The sequence below is a fragment of the Cupressus sempervirens genome, chromosome 11, assembly GCF_028749045.1.
Source record: "Cupressus sempervirens isolate cs-2001-9-10 chromosome 11, ASM2874904v1, whole genome shotgun sequence".
In the NCBI taxonomy this organism is placed as follows: domain Eukaryota; kingdom Viridiplantae; phylum Streptophyta; class Pinopsida; order Cupressales; family Cupressaceae; genus Cupressus; species Cupressus sempervirens.
The window spans coordinates 339,126,943-339,141,004 of record NC_143128.1 but is presented as its reverse complement, the minus strand read 5'-3'; the positions used below and the strand labels follow the sequence as shown (position 1 = coordinate 339,141,004).

Sequence of the window (14,062 nt, the reverse complement as noted above, 5' to 3'; positions counted from 1 at the left end):
GATATTTTTACTAGACCTTCTATATGTCTAATTATCTCTTCACTTGTGAGGCTACAAAAGAAATTACTTGAGTCTGCATGTTAATAATGGTGTTAGTTCATGATTCCCTTGAGGTGTCTTTGAAATGATGTTGTGTACATAAGTCATGAATGTTGTTAGTTGTGGAGTATAATATTCTTTTCATTTTTTATTTATTCTACTTTATTTATAAATATGATTTTCTAATTATCCATTTAAGACTTTTTTATATAAGTTGAGGGGTCAAAGTCTTAAGCTTGTCCTTCAGCCAAATTGTCCATTATGGACTAGATCTAGGCATAATCTTTCTCACAGTTGCTATTAATATTTTGTACCATGGACAAGACTATTGGTCTATTTTATTGACCCTAATTATTGCCCCTTTTTTTAAAGTCAAAACAATTGATTTTAAATGCAACAGTTATTCATTGGCATGTGCATATAACTTTCAAATAAAACACCTATGTGTTATGTATCCTAGTGGGATCTAACATCAACTTTTAAAAACAAAGAATGATTATTAATATATTTAGAGCAACATTCTAATACTTAAAATATTGAGCACACATTAATAGTTTGTGTCCAACAATTTCTTAATCTTGTCATTGCTCATAATGGAAATGTGCACAAATGGTGTTGATCAATGCACAAGAGCAAGGTAATAATATTTCCATCTAGTATCATAGAAATGTGTTTCTTGAAAGTTATTCACAAAAGCATCGTCCATCAACATAGGTTTAAAAACATGTGCAATAAATGAGAAAAACAAGTGCCACATAGTGGCTTGTATTTGTTGTAAGTTGTAACAGAATATAGAAAATAAAAATATGATAAAGAATTAGTTAAATGAAATGATTATATAGTATTAAAATAAAATTTGAAATAATTAAATTAATATAGAATTAAATTATAATAGTATTCATAGTTTTTACATATAAAATGTAATTATTAAAAATTGATGAATTAGTGTGTAGAATATTATTTGTAGAAAAAATAATTTTAGTTTTTAAATCAAATGAAATAGTTGAATAAAAAAATGTAAACTAAGAATTCTTAAGATACTTATTAATAAAATGAATTAAATTTAAAGTGGACATTAGACATTAAAATTTATAATCTAGATAATTAATCTACTAAAAGTATTTAATCTATTAATAAGTGAATTGATTTTTAACCTAAATTAGAACTTAGAACTTAGAGAAGAGAGATAATTAAGTGACCACTTCAACACAAACACTTTGTTTATTAGTCAAACATTTACAAAACTCCGGCAACATCCTTTATCCACATTAATAGCAACATTTTTAAATTTTTTTAGACAACATTTTTCGGATATAAATATTTGAAAAATTAATTATTGTTAATATTTAGGGCATAGGACTTTTAATTCCTATTTAAGATAATTATGATTTTGGGAACACTTTTTTATTAAATTAATTAATTAATTAATTATATATATATATATATATCAATTAAAATAGTGATTTTTTAACTATTTAAAAATTTATATTTTATTGAATATTTCTTATATAAAAAAAATAAAATAATTATAATTGATTTTTTAATTTAATTAAATATATAAATATTCATGTAAAAGAATTTTTATAACAAATGTTTTATTTATTCTTGTAAAACAACAATTTAGTTAGAATTTTATCATCTATGTTAGCTCTAAAATGTAATTTTAAAGTTTTAACCTTTTGATTTGAAAACTGTTAAATAATTGAGATTGATTGTTATACATATACATATTAATGATTGAATAATTAATGAGCATTAGAGTGTTTTCTAAAAATCCATTCCTATAACACCCAAATATATTAACCAATCAAATTGCATTAAAATAATTTTAATGATTTAAAAAATTAAAAAATTAAAATATATAGTTTAGAAAAATGAAAAGCGACAATAAATTATAAAAATACTTGATTGAAATCAAAAGTTTTAATCACTAATTGAACATAGCAAATACAATAATAGACAAATAAATAAAAAATATATCTATTCCTTGTATTAAATAGTAAAAAACCCTCATTCATCACATGCACATTTCACCCAATAGCATAAAAATAAACATTTTTTCAAATCATATATATATATATATATGATTAAAAATTGTTATATAATAGGATTAATATTTCTTTCAAATCCGCTTCTATATAAACTACTTGAAATTGAAAGTATTAGTTAGAAATTAAAATTAAGTGATTACAATAGTATTAACCTCCAAAAAAATACAATAAACATATCATCATCAACTCTAATTAAATTCTAGGACCTTTTGTAATAAATAACGCTGAGGCTCCACCTTGACCGGTATGACGGAAGGATTATGAACGAGTTGGTCCAAAACCTCGACGTCCTTCCTCAACCACGCATTCAGAAAAGCCACGATAATTCCCCCGGTGGACCTCCGCATCGGCTCCCTCGCCGCTCCCCTCTTACACATGCAATACGAAAACATTCCCCCCACTCCGCTCGTCTTATCATCCAAAAAGTCCATGTGACCGTAGTCCACCGCCACGAAATGATAAGCCGGAGACTTGCACTCTCGGAAAAAATCCACGTGGTTCACGCCGGTCGGAGCGCAGGCAGGAAGAACATTATTGACAGGGCCAAATCCAGAACCAACAACTAACGTCGGGATAATTCCGGGGAAAGAATGTTCATTGTGGGTTAAGATCGGTGGCTGCGTCTGTTCTCCGGGGCCTTTTCCGTCAACGGGATCGATTCCTAGGAGAGCTGCGTATGGCGACGATGGAGCGGCCGGGGTTTTACCCAGCGCCGCCCCGAACGCCACTTTGCCGCCACGGCTGTGACCGCTGATCGCCACCTTTTCAAAATCTGGCTGCACTTTTTTCGGCAGATGCTCAAAAAGCCCCGACCGCAGCCACTCCGTGATGGCCACCGCGTCTTCTATATTTCCGGTGGCGTCCGATTCGAATAGTGACGAGTCTATCTGCATCCAGGTAAAGTCGTCAATCAAATATTTGTGTGTAGTTGATTCAAATGTTTCGATTTATATGAGAACTAGGAAAATCTTTCATTGTAATAGATAACAAAAATTATCACTTAAACAGCTAACTATCTGTCAAGTCAAATTAAATTATTCTTCGAAGCTAAGTATTTAAATAAAATAACCTTTAATCTAACAACGAAAAGATATTTTTTTGATGAATAGTCCTTTTCAATTAATAAAATTTACTAAGATTACAATTCACAAAAAAAGGGGTCAAGGGATACAAGATCACCTCGCAAATGAGTTTACACGGCCGAAGTTGGAAAAAACAACATGGCCTCAGCCAGAAACTATTAACTATTCATCAAAAAAAAAAAACTTTTAACAACCTCACGCTGCCAAGGCAGTACCAGCAAAGGGAGGAGGATTATCTTTATCAGGAAATCCCCACGCATCAGTGGGATTGTGGGGCAGACTAGGAACAGTCCAGCCATCAGCAGCATCAGCAGGATCTGGGGAAGTCGCAATCTCTGCATCCTTCTTGTCTGGCCACGGAGGAGAAATTGCCAAGGCCAGCCGAGGAAACTTGCCAAAGTGCGTCCGTTCAAAGGGAGGAGTTGGGGACCGGCCAGAAGCCCGCCCAGGGGGAGGAGCTGGGGACCAGCCAGAACCACCACGTGGTGGGGAAGTAAAGTGGCGCCTCCAACCGCCATGTCCACCGCTAAGAGAGCGGTGGCGGGGACCTTGGGAGCGCGGCGTGTGTGAATGGCGGCCAGAGGACTAGCGTCGGGAACAGCGACTGCGAGACAAAGAGGCATCGACCGAGGCATCCGGAGGCACTCTGACAATGGTGCATAGAGCATTGCCCCAATGATTTAACAATTCATGTAAGTGGGCAACTTTATTAGCTTGCACATGTATCTGCATAATGACATTGTTACAAATGCATGCCTTAGTGTACATTGCAATGTTAACATCCAAAAAACTGTGACTGAATAAAACTGCATTCCTATCTTTCCATAGAGAAAACAAAATTTCCATCTTGAAGGTATGCCAAATCTGAGAGAACTTCTGAGGAATTCTGGGGGAATCATCCAGCAAGATCATGTGCCATGAAAAAGGTTCGAGCCTGAAAGGCTTGAAAAAATCATGAATCCAATGCCAATAATTCTAAGTACGCTTGCAAAACCAAAAAATATGCAAAAAGGACTCAAGTTGGCCACAGAAGGGGCATCTGGGATCAGGAACTTCAATGTGCTTGAGCCGAGGCCTCAGGGGAAGACCTTGGAAAGCAAGGCAGCAAGCAAAGTGGGCAATCTTAGGTTCTATAATGACACTCCAAATGGTGTCGAAACATTTTCTCCATTAAGAAAGCGAAGATTGCAAATGCCACCATTGATTAAGCGTGTCCGCCATTGGAAAGTGGGGCGAAAGCCATCTGTACCCCATATTGGGCTTATAATTGGTAAATGGAGTGGCAGGATACCACTTCCAATCATACCATCAAGGACGAACAGACTGAATCCCCACTTTATGAAGTAAGTGCACAGGGATGGAAGACAACAGAAGGTCATAAGTCTGACGATCGGAACGAACAAGGCGGTATTGAACTTGCATATCCTCCCATGACCTGAAATTCATGGTGACTCTTGAAAAAACATCCTTGGTAGTGTGGATGCCACGTTTAAAGAAACGCAGACCACAAGCACCTTGAGTCTTGGCAAGAGGAGTACCCTGGATGGAAAACAAGGGAGACCACCAAATGTTCTGTTGATTTAAGGATAGCCCATTGCAAAACTCATCACCAGCCCAACGAAGCCAAGGTTTAACAACTTCCCAGGCTTTCCAAATGCTCTTTATAACAAAAGAGCCCTGTATGACCACTAGTTCACGCATAGTGAGAAGGGTCTGAAAACCAATCCCCTTCCACGCCGGTCTGTATCTTCCAAGCTTCATCTCCAGAAATAGCTCTAATAATCCATTTAGCATAGAGGGCAAGACCCTGCTTCCGAGTGGAAAGCAGGCCGAGGCCCCTAGATTCCCTTGGGAGACAACAGAAATCCCAAGCAACTCTGTGAAAACCATGATGGTCAGAACCAGAGGCCCAAAGGAAATCTCTGAGCAAACGTTCTAGTTTGAGATAGGAAGCTTTGAAGGGAGCCCAACAAGAAGAATAGTACACATGGGTGGCAGCCAAAATCTTAGAACAAATTTGGAATTTACCAGCAAGAGAAAGCGGCTTAGTGATCCAAAAATCAAGCTTTTTGCTAATCTTTGTAAGCACAGCATTCCAAAGTTCCACAGGGGAAGCCTAGAAAGCAAAGGGAATGCCAAGAAAGTGGAAGATTTCTCCATAAGTAACCCATTTCCATTGGAACTGGCTGAGCCAAGGTGGAGCTGGCAAGAAAGACTGGCGGTAATAGAGTGTTTTATGCCATTGAATAGCAGAGCCAGAGGTTTGACAAAAAGTGTCCAGACAATTTAAAGCATTTTTGATATTTTCTTCATTTTCAAGAAGAGTAAGAAAAGAATCATCAGCAAAATGACCATTGACTAACTAGGAGGAAGAATCAGGCAAGGAAATGCCACGGACCAGTTCTGAAGACACAAAGTGAGCAAGTAAATAACCAAAACCTTCAGCAACAAGGACATAAAGCGCTGGAGCTAGCGGACAACCTTGCCTGATAGAGTGAAAAAGTCCAAAAGCTTCAGATTGCGAATTATTGACGGTGATGCAAGCATTAGCGTCATCAAAGAGCATCTCCACGGACTGAAGGAAATTGGGACCAAAACTCAGAGCCTGAAGCATAGCCAAAATGAAAGGTCATTCAATGCGATCATAGGCTTTAGCAAAATCTATCTTTAAAAAGATAGCCTGCTGCTTGGACTTACGGGCCCATTCCATACCCTCCCAGACAGCAATGATGTTGTCAAAAATAGATCTGGATTTGATGAAGCTAGTTTGTTCAGGCCGCACAATTAAAGGTAGCATATGGCAGATTTTGAGAGAGAGCACCTTGGCAATGATCTTATAAGACACATTCAGGAGGCTGATGGACCTCCAGTTGCATATGTCCTCAGGATCACCAGCTTTAGGTATGAATTTAATATTTCCTTTATTTATGATCACTCCTAAGCTTTTAGAATGATATGCTTCAAGATAGACTTTGTGCAGATCAGGACCAATTTGCTCCCAAAGATGGTTGTAAAATTCACAGGGAAATCCATCAGACCCAGGGGATTTGTCATCTGCCATGGAGTAAACTACCTCTTTAAGGTCTCGGAGGGAAAGAAGTTGCTCACAGAAAGCATGTTGCTCAATCGCGAGGCGGTTTGGAGTAACAGCAATACACTTTCTAAGAGCCTCCTCCTGAGCAACCGAATTTCCCTACGAAGCAAAGACGTTCTTATAGTGAAGAACAAATGCTTGCAGGATGTCGGACAGAATGGAAAGAACATCAGTTCCCTATTTTATCTTTTTAATCCCAACATTGGTATGATGGGCTCGGAGAACCTGGAAGAACTCCTTCGAGGCTTTGTCGTCAACCTCCAACCAGTGGAGACGGGCTTTAATTTGGGCTCCTCGGGAAGCATAGTTATCAGCAATTTGCTTATCATGGCAAAGCTTGGCAAGCTGAATTTGTAAATCCTCATCAAAGGGGTTGAATGTGAGAGCTTAAGAGGCTTTTTTAAGGGCAAGGGTATTGGCTTCATAAGACCATTTTCTGAAGATTGCCAGCTGACACCCATAAATGCACAAAATAGAGCCATTCTGGTAATGGTGTCATTCCACCATTGAATCCAACCTCAAAGGGAATGCAAACGTGGCTTCAAATTCCAGACACGTTGGATGTGGGAGATGGTGGAAGCATGCAACAACATAGATGTGTTGAGGAAGAATTGACACTTGGCCACTTTGGAGACAGCTGTTTGCCAAGAAATGCCAAAATAAATGAGATAGTGGTCTAACAACGTCACATCTATTAGGGGAATGACAAGTAAATGACGATCTTCAGAAAAGGAGAAAAAAGATTGCGCCGAGATCATAGCACGATCAAGACGTTTCAATGTGCGGTTAGGACTGGCTCGAAAATTGGACCAAGTGTGCCAGGTCCCACTATCATGGTGGCGGTTTGTATTGGGATCAAAAAGGCCCAATTTATGACACATGTAAAATCAGGCTTCTCTTTCCCCAGCTGTCCAATGGAAAGGCAGAATGCCATCTTTGTCAGAGGCCACTTCAACCATATTGAAGTCCCCACACACGACTCAAGTAGCTGGCGGCAAGTTGTCAGCAAGCCAAACCCACATTTGTGCCCTTTCCACAACATCATTGGAGGCATAAACATTAATGACTCCAAAAGAATGATTGTTAATGGAAAGGAAAAGCCAAATAATATGGTGTGTGGGGTCAAAACCGTGCGAGATAATAGCAGAATGAAGGTAAGGTGACAGGAGAGTAACTACACACCTCAGCCAGCTTCATGTTGAGAAGAAAACATAACGCTATCCTGCCAAATGACGCGGCATGCAGTAGAAAGCATGAAACCAGAAATCTTAGCTTCTTGCAGGCAAAGAAAATCTAAATTCCCAAGTCTATGACGAGTATCCTGGACATAGAACTTTCTGAGGAGGTCTGTAAGACCTCAAACATTCCATGAGAGGAAGTTCATGAGAACTCTTCCATATCATGCTCATCCTCCAGAGAGGAGTAGCTATTCTGCAAAAAGGTAGAAATCGGATGGAAGTCAGATAAAAAATCCTTTGGACTTACAGCTTTCCGTTTTACCCCTGATATCTCCACACGTCCAGGAGGATTGCGAGAATGCCTTGTTGGTGAGTGTACTATGGAAGAGACTGCAAGAGGAGTACGAGCCCCATCCAACGACAAGGCCCTGGCGGGCACCTTAATCCCCTACGAACCAGCAGGGTTTGAAACCTGCGAAACTAGAACAAGTGCAATGGAAGCCGCTGGCGTCTCCACACTAGTAGGTGTTGACACTTCTGTGGAAGCAGGAGGAATCGCGGTAACCGTCGCATAGGATGGCTTAGGGGCCAAGGGATTCAAGGCAGGCTTGCCCTTGTGCCGAACAGTAACCCATTCTTCTTTTTTTCCTTCGACCTGTTTGACAGGCGCCGCTTTAGGGTAGGGTTTGACCCTAGGCGTAGCCAAAGGGCAATCCATGATCTTGTGTTCCGCAGACTGGCACCTATAACAGGTGTTAGGTAGGTTCAATTAAAGCACCTTCTGTGAGAAGGTTTGAGCTCCAATCTGGATTTCCACAGAATCTTTGAGATCTTTGGAAAGATCAACTTCAATGCAAACACGCTCCTAAGGGCGACCATTAAAAAATTTCTCAGGCTTCTTGGTAACAACTTTGCCAAGGGCTTGGGCAATAGACTCAATAAAAGGCCAGTAGGGCAAGGGTAGACCTAGGAATTCGACCCATACAAGAACTCTAAGCTTTTTATCATTCGAGATAGTAAAGTCTTGGGACCATTTCTGAAAAACAAGCAGAGAGGAACGCATAGACCAATGGCCATTGGTAAATACCACGTCTGCTTGGGACGAGTTAGCAAAGCGAAATAAAAAGAAACCTTTGGTAAGGTTTTGCACAACGTCAAGGCGGACTCCATGAGGAGTCCAGCATTTTTTGACCCATTCTCTGAGCATAGCTTCAGGAGGAGTCCTACAACAAAATACCCTATCAAGATATATTGTTCTAACCAGTCACATGCAGCATCAAATTCTTGCAAAGGAAGGATAATATCAGGATTACCTCGTGGAAAACCTTCGAGACAAACTTGCGCGGGCGTTTGTTCGGAGGCGGCACCATGGCAGTCTGAAGCAGCAGCGTGAACACCATAAACAACTGGTTCACCGCTGGCCAGAGCCATTATATCCTAACCTAAAGCTCCCGCAGTAAATGCGGTATGACAAGTGCCGATAAAAGGGGAGTGTAGGCGAAGGGTCGTACGCAAAAAAAACTAAAAGTCCACATGTAGCAAGAAAACCCTAGCAGAGCTCGAAAAACCTGCACGCACCTCTGTTGTCTTCAGATATGGTATTTGATCGCATCACGAAAAGATATTTCATCAGAATAAATAACAAAAAATTACCACTAAACCAATTATGTTTTAGACTCCATTATTATTTAAGTAAAAATGTTGTGACTCAATTGTTACAAAAAATTGTAATAATCATTATTCTTAAAATATCAAAAAGAAAAATCGTTCATTAATATAAATCACAAAAAGTGATCATTAAAACAAGTATCTGAATCAATTATTCTTCAAACAGGAAAAATTATGAATCTGTTATATTTAAACAAAAAAATAATAATAAATAAAACTTAAAAAAGACCGTAAAATATTTGATTCAAATATTTTTAGTTAAACAAACAATTATGCCCTAGATTCAGTTCTTAATCAATTATAAATAAAGCAAAATAAATAAACTTTTTAAGAAAATGTTTGAATATTTTCTTTAAATATAAAATAGAAAAATATTTAACTAAAATAAATAATAAATAATTTATCATTGAAAAGGTGTTTACTTTTCAAACATAATTTTTTTATCTAAATTTTTCTTTAAAAAAGGTCTAAATAAATAAATAAAGTGATCAATAAAACAGTAAAATGTTTGAATAAAAGATTCTTTAAACAAAGAACATAATAAATAACAAAATATTGACATTAAAATAGCTACATGTTTTTTCAAACACAAAAGTTCCAAAATCAATAATTTAGGAAAACGTGTGAATAAACCATTCGTTAGTACCTTTCTTTCTTCAAAAGGTAGACAGTAAATAGAAATATCCATCATCAAAATAAATAAATAAAATAATCATCAGAAATCCAAAAATGTGTGGATTAATGAAGAATCCGCATCAATCATTCTTCAAATAGTAAAGTCTCAAGATCAAGTATTCTTTAAATAAGTCATTCCTCACAATCTTACAATCATCATAGTGTGCCTTAAAATCCTTCCATAAGTTTGATTCAAAAAGTACACAGTTAAATTTTGATAGCAATATCACAATTTGACTTGCTGTGGAAAAACCTCTCTACTTATCAATTGAGGAGCTTAAGGGACTTTCTAATGAATGGTCCATAAGGCACAACATTTGGTAAATGGATTTGCCAGCAGAGTGGGTTTAACTATAGAAGAAACTCTATAATTAAGCGCACTCAAGCTGGAGTAGTACTGGGATAGGTGACCTCTATGCATGATCACCTAGATCTAATGAGTACTAAGTGTTTCATTTATTTTTATGAGAGATAGATCCATGAGTGAATCATTACTCATGAAACGTCGATTAATAAATTTGACTCACAAACTACACAGTTAAGTCCGAATAGCAATATCACAACTTTAAATCTTTCCTTTATTAACCTAAGAATTCCACAAACATTTCCGATTCAAAAGAACTCTACAAATTCTAAACATGCTATGCAAAGAAGTATATATCACCTGAGGAGCGATTGTGATGTATCCATGGGAAGCAATGTGTTGCAGAAGTTGAGTGTAGTGATTATTTTGGAGAAAGAAGCCGTGAAGGAAGATGAGGAGAGGGTAATCTCCATGTACACAAGGAAAAACCAGCATGAGAGGCTTGGGAGGTAAAGGAATAGCATTGCCTCCAGATATTGTTAGGGTTTGAGTGGGCAGGGGGCCTTCTTTGAACACTTGTTCCACCTTCATTTCTGCCTACTCCAGGATGAACTGAACAACGATACTTGTACCCTCTATTTATAACGTGGGTTCACGCTAGTTTTCCACACTTTTTCTTTGCTTCACACTGTACACTTAGGAGATAGCAACTACTTTTTCGTTTCTTTCTTTGTTTCACACTATGCATTGAGGAGGTGGGATAAGTTTTTCAAAAAAAATCAGAATTACTAAAAAGTCAGGAAAAAGACTCCATTACTAATAGGGTATCTTTTTCATAGATATCAATTTATAATTACAGTTTAAAAATTAAAACATATATACTAATAGCTGATCACACACACTTATTAATACTGGGTCATTTTTTAGTTATTTTAATTCATGATTAGTCTATCTGTGCACTACTATTAGGACAATTCATAAAGACTACTCGACATTTAGCCACAAGTACTGACATTCTAATAGTACTTTTGGACCACTTTGCCCTTCCACAGTCCCTTAATATCCAAAAGCTAAAACTTTAGCTTTAAGCTCTTCACTCACCTATACTAGTTACAAAGACTTTTCCCCTACCTTGTAAAATTTAGGTTTATATTTACTCAACAAATAACATGTGCATTGATTAGCTAAAATTTTGTTATCTAAAATAGCATTAACTAATTCCGGTTGGTTAAAACATGTATTTCAATTTAAAACTTATTTTATTGCTTGTAAAAAGGAAATAAGTCTGAAAAAAAAAACAGATGTACCCTTAGTGTTAGACATTGTCTATCATAAGTCTCCAGCTAATTGATATCAACCCATTGTACCAAAAACAATTTAGTGTTGTGCACTAACAGCGATAGAATGTGACGTGAACCCCTAGATTCTAACTTATGGAAGAAAATTAACTAGCATTCCTTAATTTTCGGTTGAGGCGTATGACTTTCTGCACATTCTTATCCTACGATATATGAGGGATTTTCTATCAAGCATTCCTCGTGCAATACATGGGATCTTGTTCTTTCTTGCCATGAGTTTTCCTCTCATGTTTTTACTTAGTTCATATCATGTAGAAATGAGACCAATTTTAGCTCGTACTTTTAGGACATAAAATCAGTATAAATTAAATCATATCAACGTATCTATCTTAATTTTATTGTGTGATCTTGTCTATAATTTGTCTGATTTCAATGATGATATGTGTAAGTTAGGTAAGTTATAAATTTATATCTTTATAATTGTATTATAGGATAAGTTTTGGGTATAGATGGATAGTTAGTATAAAGTCAATTGGTAAAATTGGTAAAGAGTGAGATAGATAGGGATAGAGAGATGGAAGGAGAAATATAGAAAAATAGAAATTGTGAGGCAAAAAGATATAGATATAGAGTTCTTGTAAAAGGTATAGTAGAAAAAGGAGGAGAGAGGTGGATAGTTCTAGGAGATATATCTAGAGATAGAGGAGAGGGGAACATTGAGGTAGAAATGAAGATAAAGTGAGAGAGGAGGACGTAGAGAGAGAGAGAGAGAGAGAGAGAGAAGGAAGATAATTGATGAGAGTGGTGATTGATTATATATAGGAGGATAGGGAGGGAGACAAGAATGAGATGCTGAGAGGTCTAGAGATGGAGGATATAGAAATGGAGAGAAAGAGAAAGGAAGACTATTAGATTGATATTAGTAATGACACATTGATGTTGTCTACATATTTGTTGGACTTATTTGTTCAAGCCCACAAGTTCATGATTCATAAGAAAAAAATTATTATTATATCTGAAAAGAAGAAACCATGGTTTACACAATTCTTACAAATTCATGATTCTTAAATAATAATTGGTCAAAGAGATTTTCATGCCACGTCTACAAAAGTAACCTCTCATTAAAACTTTCACAATCACCTTTAAATGCTTTCAAAATGTAGTTTTTATATGTGTGAACCATTATACTAAAGTCTTTAACTAATTGCTACCAATCTATTTTATGCATATTATGTAATCTTCTTATTATTAAGTCAAATAATGCATGGATTTCATCTATATATCTTCATATTAAATCAATGTCCATCCAAGCATTCTAGCGACAACATCTCTTTTTAAAAGTTGCATAGCTACCTTTTCCGTAGGAATGAGAGTTATCAAGGTTGAGAGTTTACACTTGCCACTTTCATCTAGATGGAAGTTTCTAAGGGCGATGTCTATGACAACATCAAAATAACATTTTTTTTATAAAAATTAAATTTAAGATACAGCTATAAAATAATTTTTAATTTAATTAATAAAAAACAACAAATTGTCGTTTTGATGCTGGCGTAGACATTGACATTTCAAAGAACCCTTTTACACAATTCCTTGTTTAGCACCAATAGGTTGTCATTCTCTCACATGCATCAACAAATACCATATGACTTTAATTATATTTGTACTGTGATGTGCACTTAATGAGTTTTTCAGATAAAAAATTAGTACTTTCAGAATCGTAACTATATAGGTATGGACAATATATTTTTTAACTTTTCAATGAATTTACTTAAATAGTTTTCTCGCTTTGAGTATGTAATTTAAAATTTCAAAAATAAATTATTATTATTATTGTACCAAATCTCCCATTTCAGTATGTAATTTAAAATTTCGAAAAATAAAATTTTATTATTATTTTACTAGATTATATCATTAGTTTTGTCATGTTATATTTTGATATTACATTTTGATGTTAATTTTTAAATTGAATAGAATTTATTTAAGTCATTTTTCCTTTTTTTTTTACTATATGAATTTAAATTTAGAAAAAATAAGAATTATTTTAATTATTTTAATAAAAACATATTATTAGTTTTTTCATATTATATTTTCATATGAATTTTTAAATTGAATAATTTGAGATGATTATTTTTAAGTTTATTTTATTGTTATACATATGTTCATGATTGAATTAAGTTGGATCTCTAAATACGTAAAGTAAGATATGAGTGTTCTTTCAAACTTGAAAAGATAATTCATCATTTATTGTAAGATTTAGAATGTAAAACAAAAAGGCACTAAGATCTACCATTTTAAAAGATTTTTTTAAAACAAAACTTTGTCACTCGTTTTAAAAGAAAAATTATCTAACAAAACTTTGATACTTTATTATTAATAAGTGACAATATATATATATATATATATATATATATATATATATATATATATATATATATATATATATATATATATATATATATATATATATAAAAGAAATATTTTAAAACAAAATACACACACACACACATATAAAGTTTTAAAAGTATATAATTTTTAAAAAAATCAATAACAACAAGCATTATAAATTTATTTGATTTTAATCTATAAAATGAAAACATTATTAAAATTTTCCATATAAAAATATAATATAAAAAATTGCTTTTATATATTGCTTTTATTTTATTTATTATTTGA

At 35.1% G+C, this 14,062-nt stretch overlaps 1 protein-coding gene across 1 annotated transcript; it reads right to left on the bottom strand.

Annotated features, from left to right (window-relative positions):
* Positions 1-2,205: 2,205 nt before the first annotated feature.
* LOC149529471 (chlorophyllase-2-like) lies at positions 2,206-10,682 on the bottom strand. Its single transcript, XM_089809829.1, has 2 exons — positions 10,452-10,682; positions 2,206-2,977 (listed from the first exon to the last, which is right to left on the bottom strand). The coding sequence occupies exons 1-2, from the start codon at positions 10,680-10,682 to the stop codon at positions 2,279-2,281; spliced, it is 930 nt and encodes a 309-aa protein (XP_089665955.1). The 3' UTR covers positions 2,206-2,278.
* Between the last annotated feature and the right edge of the window lie 3,380 nt (positions 10,683-14,062).